Consider the following 22225-nt stretch of genomic DNA (forward strand, 5'->3'; position numbering starts at 1 on the left):
TTGGTTAGATTCCTACAAACAATAGGATCTGAGATTTGGGCAGTTATCTACTTAGTGACTGCACTGCGCATTTCTAAATCTTATCAGCCACCTTATCACTCATATCATTGTCTTCATCTTGTAATGCGTTAGAGGAAAGGCTAAACATGCAAGTGGTCTAAATCCCAAAGAAGCATTTTGAGAGAAAGTGTCACACAGATGACAGAGATAAGGCTGCAAGCTGAATCCCTACTGGATCTGACTATGTGCGTGCACGGTTTGCTCACTGTCATTTCTGTGTCTCTTCAGCTTCCTCTGTGGGATTGGGGAGAGGTTGCTGAGGTCATGCCGGGTGACCCTCGAGGTGACCCTGGAGTGAAGGCCCAGCCAGGGGGGCGGGCCAAACATAAGAACCCAGGACAGAAGGCCGGCCTTCGGGCATCTCACCCACGACCCTCTGCCCAGCTCAGCTCCCTGGAGCAAATCACCAGGTTTGGATGTGCTCTTTGTTGATTGGCTGCACAGACAAATTAGCTACAACACTGTTGCAAGTAAGGGTAAAAGTAAACCTAAATACCATTAAAATCATTTTTAATTGAATTAAATAAATTCTTTCATTTACCCATGTATCTTTGTAACTGTTTTACACCAGTCACCTTGCTTACATTGGTCCAGTTAAATGAAATAAACAACCAACCAACCAATATTTGATGAGGATGAATTAATAAAACCTAAATAAGTATTACGGAGCAGGGTTTTGGAAAACACCTATGAAGTTGTTCATTGGTATGTAAAGCATGTTTGCTTATATTTAACTGTTGTGTTGCTTCAGCACACCACACTTACGATAAAAGGTAGACCTAAGTTGGACTAAAATCTTCACATATTACATCAAATATTACACCAACACCATATCTGACTTGATTTTCATTTTCTAGGCTGAAGGAGTTGATCGTGCAGTTGGAAGGTGAGCGCGATAAAGTTTTGCATGAGCGCAACATAAGTATGCAAATGCGTGAGGAAGAGGCCAGCAAGTCAGTCCCCACAGATTTGAGATGGAGGATCAACCAGCTGGAGACAGCGAAACTGGATCTAGCCTCTAAACACAACCAGGAGGTAATCCGCCCAGTCAAATTCAATTCAATTCAATTAAATTCAATTCAATTCAATTCAATTCAATTTTATTTGTATAGCGCCATAACAATACAATTGCCTCTCGGCGCTTAACAGAGCCCAGAGCCTGAACCCCCTTAGTGCATGCACAACGGCAACAGGGGCAAGGAAAAACTCCCTGTTAGGCAGGAAGAAACCTTAAGCAGAACCACGGCACATAAGGGGGGACCCATCTGCTTGAGGTCGGCCGGGTGGAGACAGGAAGGTGGGACGGGGGGAAGGGGGGAAGGGGAAGGGTAGTGTGGCAGAAGGTGAAAGGAAGCAACAGGGGCAATGCACAGCCAGCATTTGGTCACTGGACATATGTGTACATACATCTGGTGGTAAATACATGATACAGACAAGACCAGATTACTGTGGCAATAGGGTTACTGTTACAGGGGTAGGGGATGTAGGGACAGAGAAACATTTCGGTGGAGGCAATAATGTATATTGTACATAAATGCTAGCATAGGGTATTGGGTAGAGTAGGTGTACGGCAATGCAGTGGCAGTGGGTGCGGTTGGCCGCGGGTTTCTCTAGGTAGACCAGGTAGAGAAACTACGTGCAGAGTGGTGGGGGTGGGGAGGGAAAGTTCCACATCCATCAGCGATTGGAACACGCCTGGCTCCGGGGAGGCAGTGGACCTTGCAGGGGCCGCTTGTTGAAGGGGGGGGTGTGGACATCTCGGACCATGGAGCTGCCGATGACCAGAGTGGGGGTCGTCACATCCAGCGGGAGAAGTCGTCAAGGGGATGATGACTGAGTTGAGGGCCCAGGATGGGGAGCAGGGCGGCGTGGGCGATGCTGGTGTTGCTCTGGAGCCGGTCTGCAGGGGCGTTTCGGGGCGGGCTGAGGAGGGGAGTGATCAGGCCCAGGAGGCTCCTCCTGATCCATCTAACAAACAGGAAATGACGAATCAGTCTGCAGGTCTGTCAGTCGGGAATCAGCACAAACAAACACACAGATGAATCATTTCACCAACCAGGGACATGTCACCTGTGTGTCGGTTTGCCTGTTGCATATTGCAGTACTTAGATATGTTTAGTTTTTCTGGCATTGAACATTTTGTTTTTTGTTGTGATCTGTTTGCCGGGGCCGTACATGCATCCACTCGGCAAACAGGAAACACATTTGATGTTGCGGTACTAAATTACAAATATCACACAAAAAAACAGTCAGTCACCTAAACCTGTCTGTGCTGCTAGTCCCGAGAGAATCGGGGGAATCAACCCTGCCAGTATTGATAATGGCCAATATTCTTTCTCCTCTCTTCCTCTGTCATTCCCCAGGTCTCACAGCTGGAAGCGCAGGTTGCTAAGTTACGGGCACAGGTTGAGCGTGGGGAGGCAGTGCGGCAGACACTGGAGTATGACATCGCTGTGGCTATGAGAGACTCGACCTCAGAGAAGAGCAAAGCAGAGGCCAAGTTGTTTGATCTGCAAAAAGAGAATCAAGAACTGCAAGGTGTGTATGAGTGTGGCTGGCTACCTGTGTATGCATTTCACATGTCCATATCTCTGTTAAAGGTGGGGCCCATGATTTATAATCCATTACACTTCCAGCCAATCAACATATTGCTTCAGGAGCACAGAAAGGAATGGTGTAATTTGTATCAACAGCCCTTCGCCAGAATTGAAGAATGCACCTCTAAAGTTATAACTATATCCTATTTGTACAGCAAATACTTAAAAATAGATATCAAATAAACATAACTATATCCTATTTGTTATGTTTATTTGATATCTATTTTTAAGTATTTGCTGTAAAGCACTTCGAGCTGCATTCTTTTCCATGAAAGGTGCTATATAAATAAAGTTTTATTATTATTATTATTATTATTAATGGCCCCAGTGTTGTTTCCATATTTGTGCTGGTAGGCCTGAATGTGGAGCTCTGCCAGACGGCCCAGGACATGCAGAGGGCTTTAGAGATCAGCCGACAGGCCAGGGAGGAAGACCTGCAGGGCCTCAACGCGGAGCTGGTCGAGAGGGATCAGCTGTTGCTCACTGCTCACACAGAAAATGACCAACTTATCACAGACAAGAACGGACTGCAGGCGATTCTACAGGTGTGTGTGTGTGTGTGTGTGTGTGTGTGTGTGTGTGTGTGTGTGTGTGTGTGTGTGTGTGTGTCTGTCGAATAAACCATTTAATTTAGCATTATCTTTGATGACCCACAAGATCTATAGTTTTCAATGTCACTGGCCCCTAATACATGTGTCAATGTAAACCGTTTACATCGCGTCTGTTCCGATAGAAACTCGCGAAAGTGTTACAATTGCCTCATGTAGGACTGGTCTAGATGTGATCTGTTTGTTTTTCCGCCGATCGTCTGAGCCTTTCGAGAGAGGTGGTTTACCACGATCGTTCAGCTCAGAAAAGGGCGTGTCAAATCAGGCCGATGTGCCATGGGGGAGGCGGTGACAGGAGGCTAGAAAGTTCTTGCCTGTTCTTGAAAGGAGACTGATCCAATAGGCTAGTAGGTCTACAATTTTTTATCATTGTAATAAAACGCAATTTGGTACACCATTTTAATATGGTAATATAGCCTACTGTTTTTTGCAAAATGAAAGAAAGCATATTAAGGAAACGCCGACTCGAGCCTATTAGTTCCGAAATTTCACCACATTGTAGGCTATATACTGTAACAACCCCAACACTTGCCTGCTTCCCTTGCAAATCAAAGTTTTCCGACTAATTTTCTTACCTTCTTTCTTAGCTGTTGATGTTACTGAGCTAGAAGTTTAACTTGTTCTAAAAATATAATATATATATATAATATAAATATATTAAATATATTAAAATATAACTAATAGCCTAACGAAACAAAATAACCCAGGCAGTTTCATCTTCGAGACGTTAAGGCTTCTTCCAATACTGACAGCTGACTCATAGCTTGCAGGTTTGTGGCGCTTTAAGGAGACGCGACATTTGAGGGATCGTCACTTAATTTAAACCTTTTTTGCTTCCGTTAGTGTGTGTGTGTGTGTGTGTGTGTGTGTGTGTGTGTGTGTGTGTGTGTGTGTGTGTGTGTGTGTGTGTGTGTGTGTGTGTGTGTGATAGAGACAGAGACAGAGAGGACTCAGTAAAACATCGGAAAACACTGTCTCGTAAGCCTTAAGCTATCAATCACCCCCTCAATGAAATATGCCATTACAGTCGCGACAAACTTCTTGGCATTGTGGTGCGCCCAAAGCGCAAGCTATAAACATAGCCATCCTAATGTAACCAAAATTACCTCTGCTGATATGCCTAACCTTCGTTCTATTTAGAATTTGTCTTAGCACTATGCAGGAATAAAATAGCATCTATATTGTCAGGATTCAGGCGAGAGCGCCTGGCTTCTATAACGCGCCCTGCTGCACTGAAGGAGCGCTCACTCGCAGCACTTGTTGCTGGAAGGCATAGAATTCGTTTTGCAAGGTGCTGTAGTCGTGGGAACGACTGGCCTTGTTTCTCCCAAAAGGAAAGTAGATTTTCCTCTGCTGATCCCGCGTCAATATGGAAGTTTGAAGAGAGAATGCGGGGGAGTAAAATGCTCCGCTGCCGAAATAGATTACATGTTTTTAACTTCGGGATCAATTCCCTTTCCTTTACGTCTACTGCTGGCTAGTAAATACATACAGACAGCCGGAAAGGTTAATAAACGGAATGAAATAGCTACACATTACACACGCTATGTTTTAATAAAACCCACGTTACTCACATAGGCCTACTGGTTAACACTGTTTGTTACAGCACATCAATGTTTGTCGCTACATCCAAACTGCGTCACCGTTGTCCCTCCCTGTATCTGCTCCAGCCGCACCATTTTACTTGCAATGTGAATCATTTAATTTAAATATGCTTATTGCCATTTGTTGCACCTTAATCATTTTCTACAAACATGCTATGCTATGTATGGTGTAGTAGACTGAGACTTTATTCACTACTGCACAAAAACTAGACACGTTTGCAAAACTAGACGTTTGCAATGAAGTAGGTAAAACAACTTTCGCCAATATCTCCGTAAGGGAGATGGATTGTGTGCTCAAATTTCCTGGGATCAAAGAAGACGTTAGTATTCATGTGCAAACTAAAAATCACTTCTCAGGATTGCTGCGCATGCAAGTTATTTCGGGTGTCTCAACTGTAACTAATAGCCTACCACTGTCATATAATTATGAGTTCAGTAAAAGACGGAGCAAACACAGTTTTCTACCGTTGTTGAAACACATCCACGCGTAGACTCGTTTTCTTTACATCTGAGAGTGGTTATTCAAAGAAAATATTAAGAACTATATGCTGATAGAAAGAAGGGAACTTTAAGCCACTACACTGCCTGTGCACGATGCGGATCCACGTTGATGTTGTTAGTAAACAAACCAGGTGGGAGCACATCTCTGTGGTCTTTGCGCATGCCCGAGGCAATGTAAACGGATCACATTTTGCACATGTAAACACGTAACGACAAGAGCCGTTTCCCTTGAAAATGTTCACACCTACACGCGAATACGATACGATAAACTGATCTGATCACATTGGCACATGTATTAGGGCCTATTGCTACCACTGCCCTCCCTCTCCCTCCCTCCATCTGTCTCTATCTCTCTCTCCTACTCAGGAACAGGATGATACTCTGCGGCAGCTCAAAGAAAAGATGGATACGGAGCAGAGGGAGCGAGAGAGGGAGATCAGAAACCTTAAGCACCAGGCCAGCGAGCTGTGCCGCTGTGTGGAGAGAGAGAAGAGGCGCAGGAAAGAGCTGGAGGTGTGTGGGTGTATAAATACTTGAGTGAGAGCGCGAGCTAGTCAGTGAAACAAAAGGGATGTGGTCAGTGTGGTGTGGATATAAAAAGTTTCGTTTTCGCAAGGCCTGGACTAACCCACACAAAAAACTGACAACTACATGAACTTGAAACTAACTCTCAGTGGCCTGAGAAGTGGGTGTAATGAATACAAATCCACAACTGTTGTGTGTGTGTGTGACACTCGCTACATTCGCAGCTAGTTTGTCCTTTGCTATGCTCAGCCACTAGTAGTATCTTCAAGAGGACTACATGACAGATATATTTATGAATATAGAAATGAAAGTGTTTAACATGCAGATGTGGTGTATTAACTTGTGTGTGTGTGTGTGTGTGTGTGTGTGTGTGTGTGTGTGTGTGTGTGCAGATAAAGCTGAAGACTGCAGAGGCTGCATTGCAGGCAGAGCAGAGTGTCCAACAAGAAGTGACATCAGGCTTGCAGGTCCTCAGAGGAAAGCTCAAAGAGGCAGAGAGCGCACAGATGCACGAGAGTGAACGAGCCAATGACACGCAGTCTAAACTCTTACAGTATGTCTGTGTGTTATATCTGTGTGGTTTTGATTAGTTATACAAAGGAAAGTATGTTTAATTCGTCGTGCTATTGTTTGGGGACTTCCCACAGCACTATATCATTATTTAAGTGTTATAACAGGGTGCACTTACTGGTATTTAACAACAAAATACAAGACATTAACAAAAACCGAGCAAAGATGCCTTCATTAGCATTTCACTGGGGTTCCTCCATCAGTGGTTCATAGGCCCACAACCTCCAGAAGGCTCAACAGTGGTGTCTGGCATCCCAGACCCACCCCCCTCCATATTCATGATGGGTTAGGACCCGTGGTGTCAATGGATTAAAAAACAAATAAAACTACCGCTAAGTTTGGTAATTGCACAATCTGACTGTAGCTTGTAATAATGGATATTTTAATGTGAAACCAGAATTAATGTAGAAACAACACAAAAGAAGTATATTTTAATAAAGATTCCATTCTTAAATAGCATCTTCTTAACTTTGAACACAGATTCTCTTCTGTGAACTACAGAGTTCCAATTAAACCATCAACAGTTGTCAGTTTGAAAGGTCAGCTGGTTTTATGTGTTGCACGTCAAGTGTAAAGGGGCAAGATGATGAGAAACTGACTTTTGGGCAGGGAGATACTTTGGAGGGATCTAGCGACTTGGTCAGCCCGTGGAGAGTTAGAACATGGTTTGAGTCCGCCAACAACTATCTCCACTGGTGTTGCCAACCTCGTTCCCTCTCTTCTGCTACCAGTTCAGCGTTTCTTCCTTTGAATGGCTTTTTCAGTCACTTCTTCAAAGTGAATCGTAAATATAGTATAAATATAGTAATCTTTGCCATAATTGTAGATGACCTCACCCTTTCGATTCAATGTACCCTCTTAAATGCCCTTCAATCCTTCCAAAATTGCTTTTAAATCATCACTGATGCATCTCATTGGTGTATCTCCAGATGGTCAGAATTCCCAGGCCATCTAACCTTTGGTTTCTGTCCACCGCATCTGTCCTTCCTAGTCTCCTGATTTGGCCCTGCTGTTCACCAGCTGCATGATGTCCAAACTTTTAACAGCAAGAACAAACACTCACACCAATTTTTGTGAATGTTGAGATTATCTACATTTGACCTTAAAGTACTTCCAGCTCAGCAGTGCTGTTGCAACTTTGTGTGTGTGTGTGTGTGTGTGTGTGTGTGTGTGTGTGTGTGTGTGTGTGTGTGTGTGTGTGTGTGTGTAGAATGGAGAAGGAGCTTCGAACAACTAAGACGGAGCTGAGCACCCAACTTAAGGAAGAAAAGACGACCTCCTCTCACTTAAGAGAGACTATTCAGGAGCAGCGGAGCACAAACACACACACACAGGAGCAGCTCAGCCAGGTACACACACGCAAACACACACACACAAACACACACAGGAGAAGCTCAGCGAGGTACACACACACACACACACACACACAGGAACAGCTCGGCGAGGTACTCACACACACCTACTCAGAAACAGCAGCAGATTACTCATGTGAGTTTGTACGCATTCAAGAGACTTCTGAACTGATGAGTAAATGAGTTGGCACTGAATGATAATTCCATGGAAAGAGTAGTAACTTTTTCAGACTTCAGAGTGGATCCTTTGATGTGTCTGAGCAAAATGCCACAGGAAGCAGACAAGATGGTAAAGGTCAACTGACTTTCCCTGAGGGCATTAAACAGCTTGTGTTCTGTGCCCGCTCTCTCTCTCTCTCTCGCATTCTCTCACTCTCCTTTCACCTCTCTCTCGCTCCTTCTACTTCCACCTCTCACTCTCTCTCTCTCTGCGCTTCCACCTCTCTCTCTCTCCCCTTCTACCTCTCTCTCTCTCCCCTTCCACCACTCACTCTCTCTCTCTCTCTCTCTTTCTCCCCTACCACCTCTTGCATTCTCTGTCTCTCTTTCTCTCCCCTTCCACCTCTCACGCTCTCCCCTTCCACCTCTCACTCTCTCTCTCTCCCCCCATTCCACCTCTTGCTCTCTCCCTTTCTCTCCTTCCACCTCTCGCTTTCTGTCTCTCCCTCTCTCTCTCTCTCTCTCTCTAGGCTTTAGAGCGGCAGAAGGCTCTGGAAGAGGCGTATGAGAGTTTCCTGACTCAAGTCGACCAGCTGCTGCAGGAGCACAGTCAGCAGGGGGAGACAAACACACACACTTCAGGTTAGACACAGACTGTGTGTGTATGGGGTGACTAGACAGGGATGTCAATTTATACTCTAATGTATACCGTGTGTGTGTGTGTGTGTATGTGTGTGTGTGTGTGTGTGTGTGTGTGTGTGTGTGTCTGTCTGTGTACTGCAGAAGACAACGTTAAACACAGTTCCTGTAATCCACTGGATGCCCTCAGAAGAACACTGAATTGCTACCAACAAAGCCTTGAGATGGCACAATCACAGGTAACACACAGACACGTACATACATACAAGCATACATACAGTATAAACATACATACGGACATACTTACGTGCATACATACACACATATATCAGAGATGCATTGGAGGAAGGATTTACCATGTAGACACCAGTATGTTTGCTATGTTTACTGTTCTTCCGTAGTTTAGCTATTTGTCTGTGTTTGTTTTGATTGTGTTTGTTTGTTCGTTCAGATACAACAGGCAGAAGAGAGAAATAAGAAGCTCTCTCAGGATATCTCGCATAAAGATGAAATTAGCAACTCCTTGAAGAAATCTTCCCAGGTAGGACTAGATACAGTACCTTGCATAAGTCTTCACCCCCTGGATGTTTTACCCTTTTATTGCTTTTATAAATCATGTTCATAGTCATGGTCAATATAAGTTGGCTTTTTGGACAAAAAAAATAATATTTTTTTAATGTCAAAGTGAAAACAGATTTCTACACAGTTATGTGTACCCTTTTTTAAGCAACTCAGAGAAAGGGTTATTGAAAAGTTTAGGTCAGGGGAAGGATACAAAAAAATATCCAAGGCACTTAACATCCCCTGAAATTCTGTTCAATCCATCATCAAGAAATGGAAGGAATATGGCACATGTGTAAATCTGCCTTGATCAGGCCGTCCTTACAAACTGAGTGACCATGCAAGAAGGAGACTAGTACGAGAGGCCACCAAGACACCTATGGCTACTCTGAAGAAGTTTCAAGCTTCAGCAGCTGGTATGGGAGAGACTCTGCATACAACCACTGTTGCCTTGGTTCTTCACCAATCAAAGCTTCATGGAAGAGAGCCACTGTAGAAAAAATGCTCCACTTTGGTCTCATCAAACCACAGAACCTTCTTCCACTTGACCATGGAGACTCCCACATGCCTTTTGGCGAACTGTAGTAGATCCTTTTTTTCAACAGTGGCTCTCTTCCATGAAGCTTTGATTGGTGAAGAACCAAGGCAACAGTGGTTGTATGCAGAGTTTCTCCAATCTCAACTGCTGAAGCTTGAAACTCCTTCAGAGTAGTCATAGGTCTATTTGTGGCCTCTCTTACTAGTCTCCTTCTTGCACGGTCACTCAGTTTGTGAGGACGGCCTGATCTAGGCAGATTTACACGTGCCACAATCCATCCATTTCTTGATGATGGATTTAATAGAATTCCAGGGGATGTTTAGTGCCATGGACATTTTTTTGTATCCTTCCCCTGACTTATACTTTTCAACAACCTTTTCTCTGAGTTGCTTAGCGTGATTTTGGGTCTTAATGGTTTAACAATTGCCAGGAATACTGATTACTGAATACTGACCAGTGAATGGACCTTCCAGACACAGGTGACGTTATACTACAATCACTTGAGACACATTCACTACACACTGATCCCAATGTCACTAATTGTGAGACTTCTAGCACCAATTGGCTGGACCTCTGTTGAATTAGGTCAGTCTATATAAAGGGGGTGAATACTTATGCAATCACTTATTTTCATTACATATTTGTATTTAATTTACATAACTGTGTAGAAATCTGTTTTCACTTTGACATTAAAAAGGGCTTTTTTGTGAATTTTTTTTGTCCAAACAGCCAACTTATATTGACCATGACTGATTTATAAAAGCAATAAAAGGGTAAAACATCCAAGGGGGTGAATACTTATGCAAGGTACTGTATAAAGGGGGTGAATACTTATGCAATCACTTATTTTCGTTACATATTTTTAATTAATTTACATAACTGTGTAGAAATCTGTTTTCACTTTGACATTAAAGAGAGCTTTTTTGTGGGTTTTTTTTTGTCCAAAAAGCTAACTTATATTGACCATGACTGATTTATAAAAGCCATAAAAGGGTAAAACATCCAAGGGGGTCAATACTTATGCAAGGTACTGTATGTGTGCTACACGTACTACTACAAGTGGGTGAATTTGACTTTGTTAGAAATCCATAAGATATGTCCATGTGGTGTTCCAATCTTTTTTCTTTTTGTTTTTGTCTTTTTCCACTCTCTGCTTTCTCCCCTTTTTATTTATCTCTTTCTCTTTCTCTTTCTCTATCTCCTCCCTCTCTCTCTCTCCCCCTCTGCCCTCAGGAGCATGCTGGGCGTGTGTCCGAGCTGACTGGTGAGGTGCAGCGTTTGCGCTCCAGCTGCACAGATGCAGCAGCCGCCGCAGACAGGGCGCAGTCACAGCTGCAGGAGCTCAAGCAGCACTGCGCAGACACGCAGGCACATGTGCACACCCTCAGAGAGCAGTGCCAGAGGGAGGAAGAGGTAACGCACAGAGAGAGAGAGAGCGAGAGAGAAAGAGAGAGGGTGGGTCAATACTCAACTGACAGTGGGAAATCAACTCAGACAGACTGTTCATATCAGTTTTGGCATCAGGACAGTAAAAACCTGAGGAATGAGCTGCCATTTAAAACAGCATACTGTCTTTAACAAGCCTTGGTGTGTCAGGATTTTAATCACAGAGACAGGCCATGTTGAGGGTGCAAATAAACCCAGTCAGACAAGGCTGCAACTATTTACAGTGTGGCAGTTAGCCATAATGCTCTGGACTCCCATACACAGTGTGTGTGTGTGTGTGTGTGTGTGTGTGTGTGTGTGTGTGTGAATGTCAGGAGAAGCTGGCGTTCCTCCATTCCCTCTATCAAAGGCTGGTGGCTGGCTGTGTTCTCATGAAGTCACCTCACAGCCTGGCGGGTAGTTTCTCCTGGACAGAGCTGTGTGTGGTGTTGCAGGATCAGACTGACATCCTTCTCACCGACCTACACACGGCTAAAGAGCAGGTGTGTGTGTGTTTTTATTTTTCTGTGTCTGACTGAATAAATGCCTATGTGTGAGAGTGTGTGTCAGTGCATGTACATGTACTTATAAGTGATATTTGTGACAGGACTTCCTTCTTACTTCAAATGCATGTGTATGCATCTATGTATGTGCATGCATGCTCACTACGGTCGCTGTGTGCAGTGTTATTTAAATACCTGTGTATAATAATGTTTTAAGAATGTGATCTGTATGTGTAATTAGTATGTCTAATGCTGTGTGTGTGTGTGTGTCTCTGTGTGTGTGTGTGTGTCTCTCTCTCTGTGTGTGTGTGTGTGTGTGTGTGTGTAGGTACAGCATCTGGAGGCGGAGTGTGACAGGAAGGCACGCTCCTTGCGGGAGATCCATGAGGCCCACGGAGGAGCTGTTGAGGGCCTCACGGCGCAGCTGCGGCATCGCGAGCAGACCTGGCTGGTCCAGAAAGAGGAGCTGCTCAGGCAGCAGGGCGGCCTCACCGATGAGCTCCACCTCAGGACCCAGGTGCTCACACACACACACACACACACACACACACACACACACACACACACACACACTGACAAGAATACCTTATTATAAACATGGTGCTAAAAGTGGTGCTAGAAAGTTTGTGAACCCTTTAGAGATTTCTGATAATCTGCGTAAATATGACATAAAATGAGTTATACAAAAGATAGAGAGAAGCCAATTGAATATTTATTCACAAAACATTGTATACTCATTTATTAATTTATTGACCAAATGATCCAACATTCAATTACTTTAGTCTGAAACAGTACAGTATGAACCTCCTTCCAAAAAATTGGTATGAACATCTTTAACAACAATGAAGAATTTTGGCCCATTCTTCCAGTACTATGTGTGTTGTGCATGACCCTTTCTTGCTCCAAGTTCTGCCAACACATTTTTATTCAATTTCCATCCAGACTTTTCAAATGCCCAAACTCCACCGCCTTAGCCATTCTGTGGTTGCCTGACCCACCCTTTATTGAACCTGTTGTTTGTCTACTACTGAATTTCCTAGGGGAATGCAGAATTCATAGTTCTGGCAATAACAGCCTTCTGCCCTAGTCCTGCACAGTTCTATATAGACACAATATTACTTATTCCTTATTGCTTGTAAATACAACTTACAACAATACAACTGACATTATATTTATTGTTTTTTTATTTTGTGTGTGTGTGTGTGTGTGTGTGTGTGTGTGTGTGTGTGTGTGTGTGTGTGTGTGTGTGTGTGTGTGTGTGTGTCTCTCTCTCTCTCTCTCTCTCTCTCTCTCTCTCTCTCTCTCTTTCTCTCTCTCTCTGTCTCTCTCTCTGTCTCTCTCTCTGTCTCTCTCTCTGTGTCTCTCTCTTGCTCTCTCAGGAGATGCGACGTGAGGTGGAAGTGTCCAAGGAGCGCGTATGTGCGGTGGAGCGAGAGAAGGCCAATCTTTCGACTCGCGCGAGCGAGCTCCAGGAGCGCCTGCACACAGGCGGACGTCTGGCCTCCGCGCTGCTCCGCGGCGCCGCCCTCCTGGCTGGGTGTGTGTGCCCGCTCTTGCGCCGCGTGCACGACCTCGCCCGGCAGAAGCGGGTGCTGCACACACTCCTGGACGCGCGGGCCAAGCTGGAACGCGAGATGCAGGCCATACTGCAGGCGCTCACCAGCACGGGCGAGGACCCCAAACACACACCCAACACGGATCCGCACACATGCCGCAGGGGTGTGTGGGGGTTCCGCCGTGCGGCCATTGGGGTGTTGGCGGCTCAGCGTTTCAGGGCACTCGGGGGACGCTCGCGTGTGTGTTTCAAGGCCGACAACCCGTACGGTGAAGGCGCCGTGAGTGTGTGTGCGCCGGAATGGAGGAGGGATCAGGATAATGAGGAGGAAGAGGGGGAGTGGACCCAGAGCACTAAGCTGAAGACACTCATCTTAACCTGCTCCGAGGACGGCACAGGTGACACGTCCACTCACGCTCACAAACACTTACATACACATACACCAACCTCACAGGGACACATAGTATGGAGCTACTCTTAACAACCTAGACAAGTACACTCACTCACTCACTCACTCACTCACGGAGCTACTCTTAACACCCTAGACAAGTACAGACACACACTCTCACTCACTCACTCACACACTCACTCACTCACTCACTCACTCACTCATTTACTCACTCACTCACTCATTCACTATAAAACTCACTCACACACTGTGTAAGTTGTCAGTTGTTTCTGGTCATTGTGTTTGTTAGGTCTCGTAGGTCTAGCCTTTCAAACCTATTTGTTTTGTCATTTTCTGTTTATTAAAAGTAAACAAAGTTGTCTTTTACTGTCTGTCTGTCTGTCTGTCTGTCTGTCTGTCTGTCTGTCTGTCTGTCTGTGTCAGACATTGATAGCAAGTTTTCCAGGTTGCTCGAGAGGCTAGTTGCTGACGGTGACCGCCACTACAGATGTTACATGGACAGAGGGTCGTTGTCACGACAACTGGCACGAGGACTCTTCCGACTCAGAAAAACTCAGCCCATTCCAACCGACCAGTACAGCAGCAAGGTACATAAATACACACATGATTCATTGACTCAACATACTCGTTTACGTACATTATGTACACATTTATTTTGTAAAGGTTATACATATGCAACCTGATCAGCTAAATACAGACTAGATACAGAGGCTGATTTATGCTTCTGTGTATAATCTGCGCTCTACTTAAGTAGGTATGGCTTAGCCCTGTACTCTACGCCGTAGACTCACGTGCAATTCCTCTGAAATGTAGACAAGCAGTCCGCATCAACCATGATTGGTCTGCTTGCCCGACAATTGGGGGTGCGTTTGTCTGCCTGGTTCATTTGTGTGTGTTCTTGTATTTGTGTCTTGCCGTGTGTGTGCAGAGAGTGGTTGTCTCCCTGCAGCAGCACATCTTGGCCTTTACACAGCGTCTGCACACGGCCGAGGTGGAGCGCAGGAACCTGCGTCTGGAGCTCACCCAACTCAGACGCCAGGCAGCCATTCCCCCACCGCAGGACCCCAAACACACAGTGTGTATCTCATGCAGTGCCTGACTCAAAAAAAAAAAAACACAACACAATAACTTATGTACTGTAAATTCATGAAGAGTGTTGTCCAAGGAATGGGGTAGTATTTGGTGCTACATGTACCTGTGTCTATGTGGGTGTCTGCATGTATGTGCTAATGTGTACCTGTGTTGTTTGGCAATTATTTAAATCAGTTTGTGTGTGTGTGTGTGTGTGTGTGTGTGTGTGTGTGTGTGTGTGTGTGTGTGTGTGTGTGTGTGTAGGCGTGTGTGCCGGTGGCGCGTATGGAGGAGGTGCTGTGTGAGCTGAGTGCGGCTCTGCAGAGGGAGCAGCAGGCTCAGGAGCTCCTGCACCAGCAGGCCCAGCAGCTCCAGGAGCTTGGCCTCAGCATGGAGCTTCACGCTGGGGACCAGCAGGAGAAGGACCGCACACTGGCTATGGCCGTTAAGGTACATACACACTCCACACACACACAAATGTAGAAACACCAAGACCGTTACAGAGGTTGGGCCTCAGCATGGAGCTGCACACTGCACAAGAAAGACCCCACATTTTTAATGATTGTCAAGGTACATATTGACCTACACATATATACACAAGACACTTACTGACGCACACACAATCTCAGCAACCTCAGGATATGAACCTCAGCATGGAGCATGTCCTTCTCTATACCTCCCTGTCTGCCAAATTCAATTCTAATGGCTTCATTGGCATTCATAAAAAAGATTTTAAAAATAAATAATAAACAGAACAAAACCAAAAAAAACAATACATGTACAGTGTGTGTGTGTGTGTATGTACTGTATGTGCATATGCATGTTGTGGCGGTCGTGGTGCGCCCGCACAGGAACAGCACACTCCCGCCCCATGTTTGCAACCACTAGCGCACCCAAACAGACATGATTTGCACACACAAACATAAATACAACTGATTAAACTAACTTCAAGGAAGTTCAAACCCTTTATTTAAAGTGGACACGGTTGGTGCACCAACTGGGTCATTGAAAAGAGATACTGGGATTACCATCTTGTTGTGTTTGTCACTACCGGATGGTAGTCGTGCACATCGCGTATGCTCAGACACACGCCAGAAGGCTCAACCTCAACAAATAGTGCTTGTTTTAGCGCATAATGTGGGTTTATTTAACGTTACTTTTAATAATGTTGTAAACGGTTTACAGCATAAGGCTCAACGTCAACATATTGGGATTGTCTTCACGCATTATGTGGGTATATTTAATAAGTAATATTCAATTATGCAGTCAACAGTGTCGCAAAGAGACGCATGCGCGGATGCGCGACTAACATCCGGCAGAGGACTACGATACGGTAGTGACAGTGTTTGTGCCATCTGCTAGCTGGTCGGTCCGACATAAAGAAACGTTGCCGGAAACGCAGAGCATTTAATTTTGTTCCTACCTCATTCCACTACTAATTGCCTAGACTGGCAGAAGGGACACTTAAAAATTGTCTGGGCCAGACCACTTGGATAAGCTGGTTGGTTTTACAAACCCATAAAACATTATTATGTATTACATAATTATTTCTTGTTTTTAGGATACAGAGGAAATACTATGTTTGTCTCAGGGCCTGTCCTGTCATTGTGTATTGTTTGGTTTTTATGTCTACACTTTGTTAATAGATTTGTACTGCTGAATGTTGAATGTCTTCTTAATTTAGAGGCATAGCAGGTTACATTCCCGTCACGCATGTATAGAAACATGTATGTCCCTGTCTGTGTCCCTGTCCCTCAGAGCTTGACCGAGTGTAAGGCTGAGCTGCGCAGGAAGGACCAGTCTCTGCGCCAGCTGGGCAAACACCTCAGCCAAGCCCAGCAGGAGAAGCAGGAGCTGCAGCAGAGCATACACACTGCAGAAACCGCTCTCCGCACGGCTGCCAAGTAAGAAACACACACTCACACTCACACTCACACTCACACTCACACACACACACACACGTCCTCTCCCTCTCTCACCCACATAGCCTCTCTCACATACTATGTACCACTCACTCAGTTACTCACTCACACGCTCTCTTTCTTTCTCTCTCCCTCTCATTCACTCACACACACACACACACACAACCTCTCTTGCCCACACAGATATTCATATGAACAAACAGTGACACAGCCATTCATTTGCTCTTGGATGTGCTCATCAGTTGAAATGTTCTGTTTCAGAACGAAGGATTCCTTGGCCAGCTATATGAAAGCAGTAGAGAATAGTCTCAAAGAGGTGGGGACACGCAGAAACACATTCACCCACATGCTTCTGTATGCTGTTGATTTTGACCTGAATCATGTATTCATCTCTTTTGTTTCTCTCTCTCTCTCTCTCTCTCTTAGGTGAAGGAGCATATTGTGTTCTTCAGCCCCGCCCTCTCCCCAGGTGACATTATCTGGCACGTACCCAACATGCACTTGGAGATGCCAGACCCAGAGAGGCTCATGGGAGGGCCTGAGGTGGCTGTTTGCCAGGTGTGTGTGTGTGTGTGTGTGTGTGTGTGTGTGTGTACACACATAGTCAGCATATTTTTGCAAAGTCAATTTGTAGTTAAGTCTGTAATGATGACCCTATAAATCCATACTCTTGTTCTACTGTGTGCACTAATTTGTCATCCGATTGAAGTAGCCACTCATCAGACTGATTTCTGCTGTATTAAACAGATCTATATTAGCTGGCTTCAAAGAACCCACAAATCACACAGATGTATTTTAAAGTTGTTGCACGTTTGTCCTTTACACCTTTACGGGACAATTATACAACTGAGTAATTATTCAACCTTTAAACAACTTGTTGTGTGTGTGTGTGTGTGTGCGCGTGTGTGTGCGTGTTTCAGAGTTTGCTGAGCTGTTTTGCGGAGGTGTACCAGTTGTTGTGCAGTAAGCTGGTGTGTGTGGAGAGAGAGCTGGACTCCCGGCGCTCACACATCTCTGCCCTCAAAGAGGAACTACACAAGGCCTGCATTCGAGAGAAAAGCCCTGTGAGCGAAACTCTTACTTTATATATATATAAAATGTGTGTGTGTGTATATATTTATATATATACGTGTGTGTGTGTTTGTGTGTATTGATTATGATGCTTAGTTTCACCCTTTCCATATTTTCTTTCTGCTGCAACAGTCAAACATAATGTATGTAATACCTGCCAGTGTTAGTCGCTCTGAAGCGTCTCTTAATGCCAAACGGTTTATACATGTTTTAAGGTAGGTACCTCAAGTGCAGATTAAGGGACAGGGCCCGTTGATATCCCTCTGTGTTCTGATCACATGACCCAGACCCGTGTTAACCCCTCTGTCTCTGGCTCAGGTGACGGCCGTCTCCGACCCCCCACCGCCAGCCAGCCTCCCTCCTGCGGGCGATTATGGACCACTACCTGTGAAGGCTGACTCCACTCACTCCTCCGCCCCCCTGAAGAAGACTGCGCGAGTAGGGAAGAAGGCATCCAAGAAACACCTGTGATTTTTTTTATTTTTTAAGTGTTAAGAAAAACATGATATTTAATGCGTTTTTTATACTCTAAATGTTTGATCAAACTTGTTTGTGCATCTGCATTAAAACAAGACTCTGTCTACTGTGCAGTGACCTTCAGTCGGACTAACTCTACTCTACTCATTTATTTGCCTTATTGAAAAGTCCCAAGTTTACCTCCACACAAGCAAATGAGATGCTAAAGCCTTCCTCTATCTTCCTCTGGTCTTCTCCCACATTTCTGGTTCTGTCCTTCTCTTTTCGCCTCCTTCTCTTCCCTTTATTTCTCTTCTCACTCCTTCATCGTTTTTTTTATCCCCCTCTGCTCCCAGAGCTACTTCAGACCCTTTTCTCTTGGAATTATAACTCCAGAAGTGACCGAAATTCTCCACACACAATATCTTTAAACATATATCCTGTCGGAGAGATGGTGCTGTGAATTGTGACAGGCTTTAGAAGTGTGTGTGTGTGTGTGGGGGGGGGGGGGGGGTATTTAAAACTTTGAAAAGTGCTGATGGTTCAGTTTTCCTTTTGGGGTGGTATCAAAGCTGTGATTTGAGGCATGTGAGGAGGAGGGTGTGTTACGCTCGAGGACATGTTTGTCTCTAAGCCTGTGGTACTGAGCAGAAGCACCGCGGTGGCCGCTGGGCTGGCATTCAGACGCACTCTAAGCCACTGCGGATGAGTGCCAACAGAATGCATGGAAGTGGTCATATCAGCTTAAACCCCTCTGATACCCCAGCATTCAGGTCCAGCAGGGGTCAGGCACACTGTCACACACACTCTGGTCTGGTGCCATTCAGCTTGTGTCACCCATGAACACACACACAGCTATTCAGCCTGCATTACACAGACACAAAACTGATGATATTTAGCATGTCGCGCGTACACACTCATATTTATGCTTCAACATTATTCTGTGGGTGTGTGTGTGTAAGGTGGAGTGACTCATGGTTTGTCCCGTGTCTAATCCATTTCAGAGGGGCAGAGCGAGTCGGGGAGCTTTTCACAGCGAGCGCGACACACAACACCCGGATTACACCAGTGTCAGCATGCATCCCAGGGCTGCGTTGTGACATGGAACACACACACACATTGAGTCTCTCTCTTCTCTTTCCTGATTTGTCTGAAGTGTCATACTTCTACATCAGAGCAGGATAGTTGTGTGTCTGTGTGTGTGTGTGAGAGAGGGACAGAGAGAAGGACACTTCAAGTCTTTCCGCCAGTGGGCCTCAAGCATGAACCAGTCAGATGTATTCCCATGTGAAAGCCCTGGTGCTGGTGATTTAATGGAACTGGTCTCACACATCTGTTTTCCTATATTCACAATTTCCTCTAGTCACAAGAGACACCGTGTCGATCATGTTCACCACACTGTATGAAGATGGCTGCCCCTCCATCTCTCGTGCCTTCAGCGCTCACGCGGAGGATAAGAACCATGACTTTCAAAGGGAACCCTCAGTGGGAGCGTATCTGCTTCATCAGCAGTTGTTGCTCTCAGATGGGTTCTTCTGCAGTGTGTTAGTCCCAGATGATGCTACCCTCAGGGCACACACTCCTACACTGGACACGGGGATACATAGGCATGCATACTACCTTCAACACACCTACTGCACAAACACACACACACACACTGCAGATGCTTAACACCTTCGGAAATTCCTGGTAAACTTGCACTATTTACACTACCTACTCAAATATGTGTCAATGATTGTGCACTTGTAATTATCTATGTCTTTACATTGATTGTTTTATGTATGTGTGTGTGTGTGTGTTTTATCTCTTTGTTATGTCTGCGTGTTTGTTCCTGTTAATTAGTGTCTAATGGGCCCCTTATTACTAATTGATGAAGCCGCTGTCTTGGAGGATGTTGAGTCTGCATGGGAGCCCTAAAATAACTGGGGACAGCTTCAAAGGCTCTTTCTATCCGTGTGCCTTTGTGTGTGTGTGTCTGTATGTGCCTGTGTCTGTGTGTGTGTGTGTGCGTGTGTGTGGTCTGTGGTGTGTGTGTGTGTGTGTGTTTGGGCCCCCCTGCTAACCCAGTGTGTATAAGCCAGGGGGAGGACTCAGGTGACCCTGCCAAAAATCTCCCTCACCCTTGAGAGATACACGGAGCGAGGGTGGAGAAAAAAAGGAGGAGGAGACTCTTTCATTCTTTCAAATCCAACCTCCTTTTTTTCCCCCTTCTCTCCGTTGCCACCTTTTCCTGTCCCATATTGAGATCTGTGTCTGCGTGCGTGGGGTATAACTCTTTGTGGGCGATCCAAGTTGGCTTGCTGGGTCTCAGAATGGGGACGAGGAACAGCAGCAAAAAAGTTCCGACCCAAGAAAGTTGGTCCTAAGTTTGTCATTTGTTCCAAAATTTGGAGTCTTCCAGTAATACCAATCTCTCTGTCTCTCCCTTTCTTTCTCCCTATCTCTCACTCCACTCTCTCTTTAAGTCTCTTCCTCTAGCTCTCCCTTTCTTTCTCCCTATCTCTCACTCCACTCTCTCTTTCAGTCTCTTCCTCTGTCTCTCCCTTTCTTTCTCCCTATCTCTCACTCCACTCTCTCTTTAAGTCTCTTCCTCTGTCTCTCCCTTTCTTTCTCCCTATCTCTCACTCCACTCTCTCTTTAAGTCTCTTCCTCTAGCTCTGCTTCTTCTTCTTCCTCCTTCCTTTACACACATGCCTAAAAAGTAACAGAAAAAACACAGAAGAAGAACAATGTGTATGTATCATCAAAGGAAATGACAGGGGCCATTGTAAAGGAAAGGACAGAAACGTATCGGACAGAAGGTTCTCAGATGAATAAGATCATAGATTCTGAGCGAAGGGAACAAACAAGTGAAACAAACATCAAATGAGGTCGAACAAGCAGACAAAAACAATACTGAGGTTCCAAACTGCTCCTGACACGGCTATGTAAGTGTGTCAGTCCCCCTCTTCTGCACATGCGCACACACACACACACACACACACACACACACAATTGTCTTCTTATATTATAATTAAACAGGACATCAAAACTGGAAAGTGGCTCAGACTAGCCCCAGCAGAGTGGAAATGTATCCAACATACCTGCCTCTCCTATTCCCTATAGGTGTGTGTGTGTGTGCGCGCGTGTGTGTGCGTGTGTGTTTGTGTGATTGATTATTTTGGCATGAGTGTTATAAGTAGCTGGTCTCCTGTGTGCCTCTATGTTGATTTCCAGGCATCTTGAACACTGGCTCTGTGAATGCGTGACGCCTATGTGTGAATTTATATGACTGCTTTGGTTTTGTTTTTATGTGAGTCTGAGTGCTTCTATTTGCATGTTGATATATACGTATGACATAGCTCCTTATGGCGGAATAACTCATTTCGATATTAGCAAGGAAACTAATTTGACTGTCTGCCACATTTGGATCATAAACTACAGAAACTTAATAGTTGGGTGTTATGTGGGGGTAGAGAGTTTTGTGTGAATAAGAACATCCAGTCCGTACAGAACATCTGTAGTCATGTAGGAACATGAGCAGAGGGTTTTCTGGAAAACAAGCACAGATCTAGAAGAGAATGTAGATCAGTAGTCATCTCCCCCCCAAAGAACATCAGATGTTCTAGAGACAAAAGCTAGAGTTCTTCAGAACCAGCTTTAAACTTCAGAACCATCAATCAACTTCAGCTGAGCACTGAGGAAGAGGATGACGATGAGGATGTCCTATCACTTCCTTCACTCGTCTCTCTCTCTCTCTCTCTCTCTCTCTCTCTCTCTGTATATTGCTGACACACACACACACACACAGTTATTATTTAAGCCCACTACACTCTGTGATCTCTGTCACTCACACACACACATGCACACACACTTTTTTAAACCTAATCTATTATCCAAACCTGTCAAACGTGGGAAAGGCTTCTTCATCCCCCCCATAAACAGACACAACCCCTGAGTGTTACTGTGAGTGCCCTGAGGAAGTGGCGTGCTGATGAAGTCCTCTGTCAGCTGTTTCCTGTCTCAAGCATTGTTCTGGGACATTCCGCTACCTGCTGCCACGCACCTGACATCCCATGAGAGAGGTGAGATACACACACACACACACACACACACACAC

General features: G+C 45.1%; 1 protein-coding gene across 1 annotated transcript; it reads left to right on the forward strand.

The window, feature by feature from the left end:
* Positions 1-324: 324 nt before the first annotated feature.
* On the forward strand, positions 325-18141 carry ccdc171 (coiled-coil domain containing 171; the record flags this gene model as incomplete). The annotated part of the gene is made up of 22 exons (XM_080838281.1): positions 325-470; positions 918-1095; positions 2424-2598; positions 3012-3202; positions 5737-5883; positions 6288-6448; positions 7676-7814; positions 8507-8618; positions 8760-8854; positions 9067-9156; positions 10948-11127; positions 11475-11642; positions 11971-12159; positions 13022-13595; positions 14030-14193; positions 14535-14681; positions 14942-15127; positions 16436-16581; positions 16861-16915; positions 17026-17157; positions 17520-17663; positions 17989-18141. 22 exons carry the CDS (start codon positions 325-327, stop codon positions 18139-18141), a joined length of 3672 nt encoding a protein of 1223 aa, XP_080694407.1.
* Between the last annotated feature and the right edge of the window lie 4084 nt (positions 18142-22225).

This window comes from Sprattus sprattus, assembly GCF_963457725.1.
Source record: "Sprattus sprattus genome assembly, chromosome: 5".
Classification (NCBI taxonomy): domain Eukaryota; kingdom Metazoa; phylum Chordata; class Actinopteri; order Clupeiformes; family Clupeidae; genus Sprattus; species Sprattus sprattus.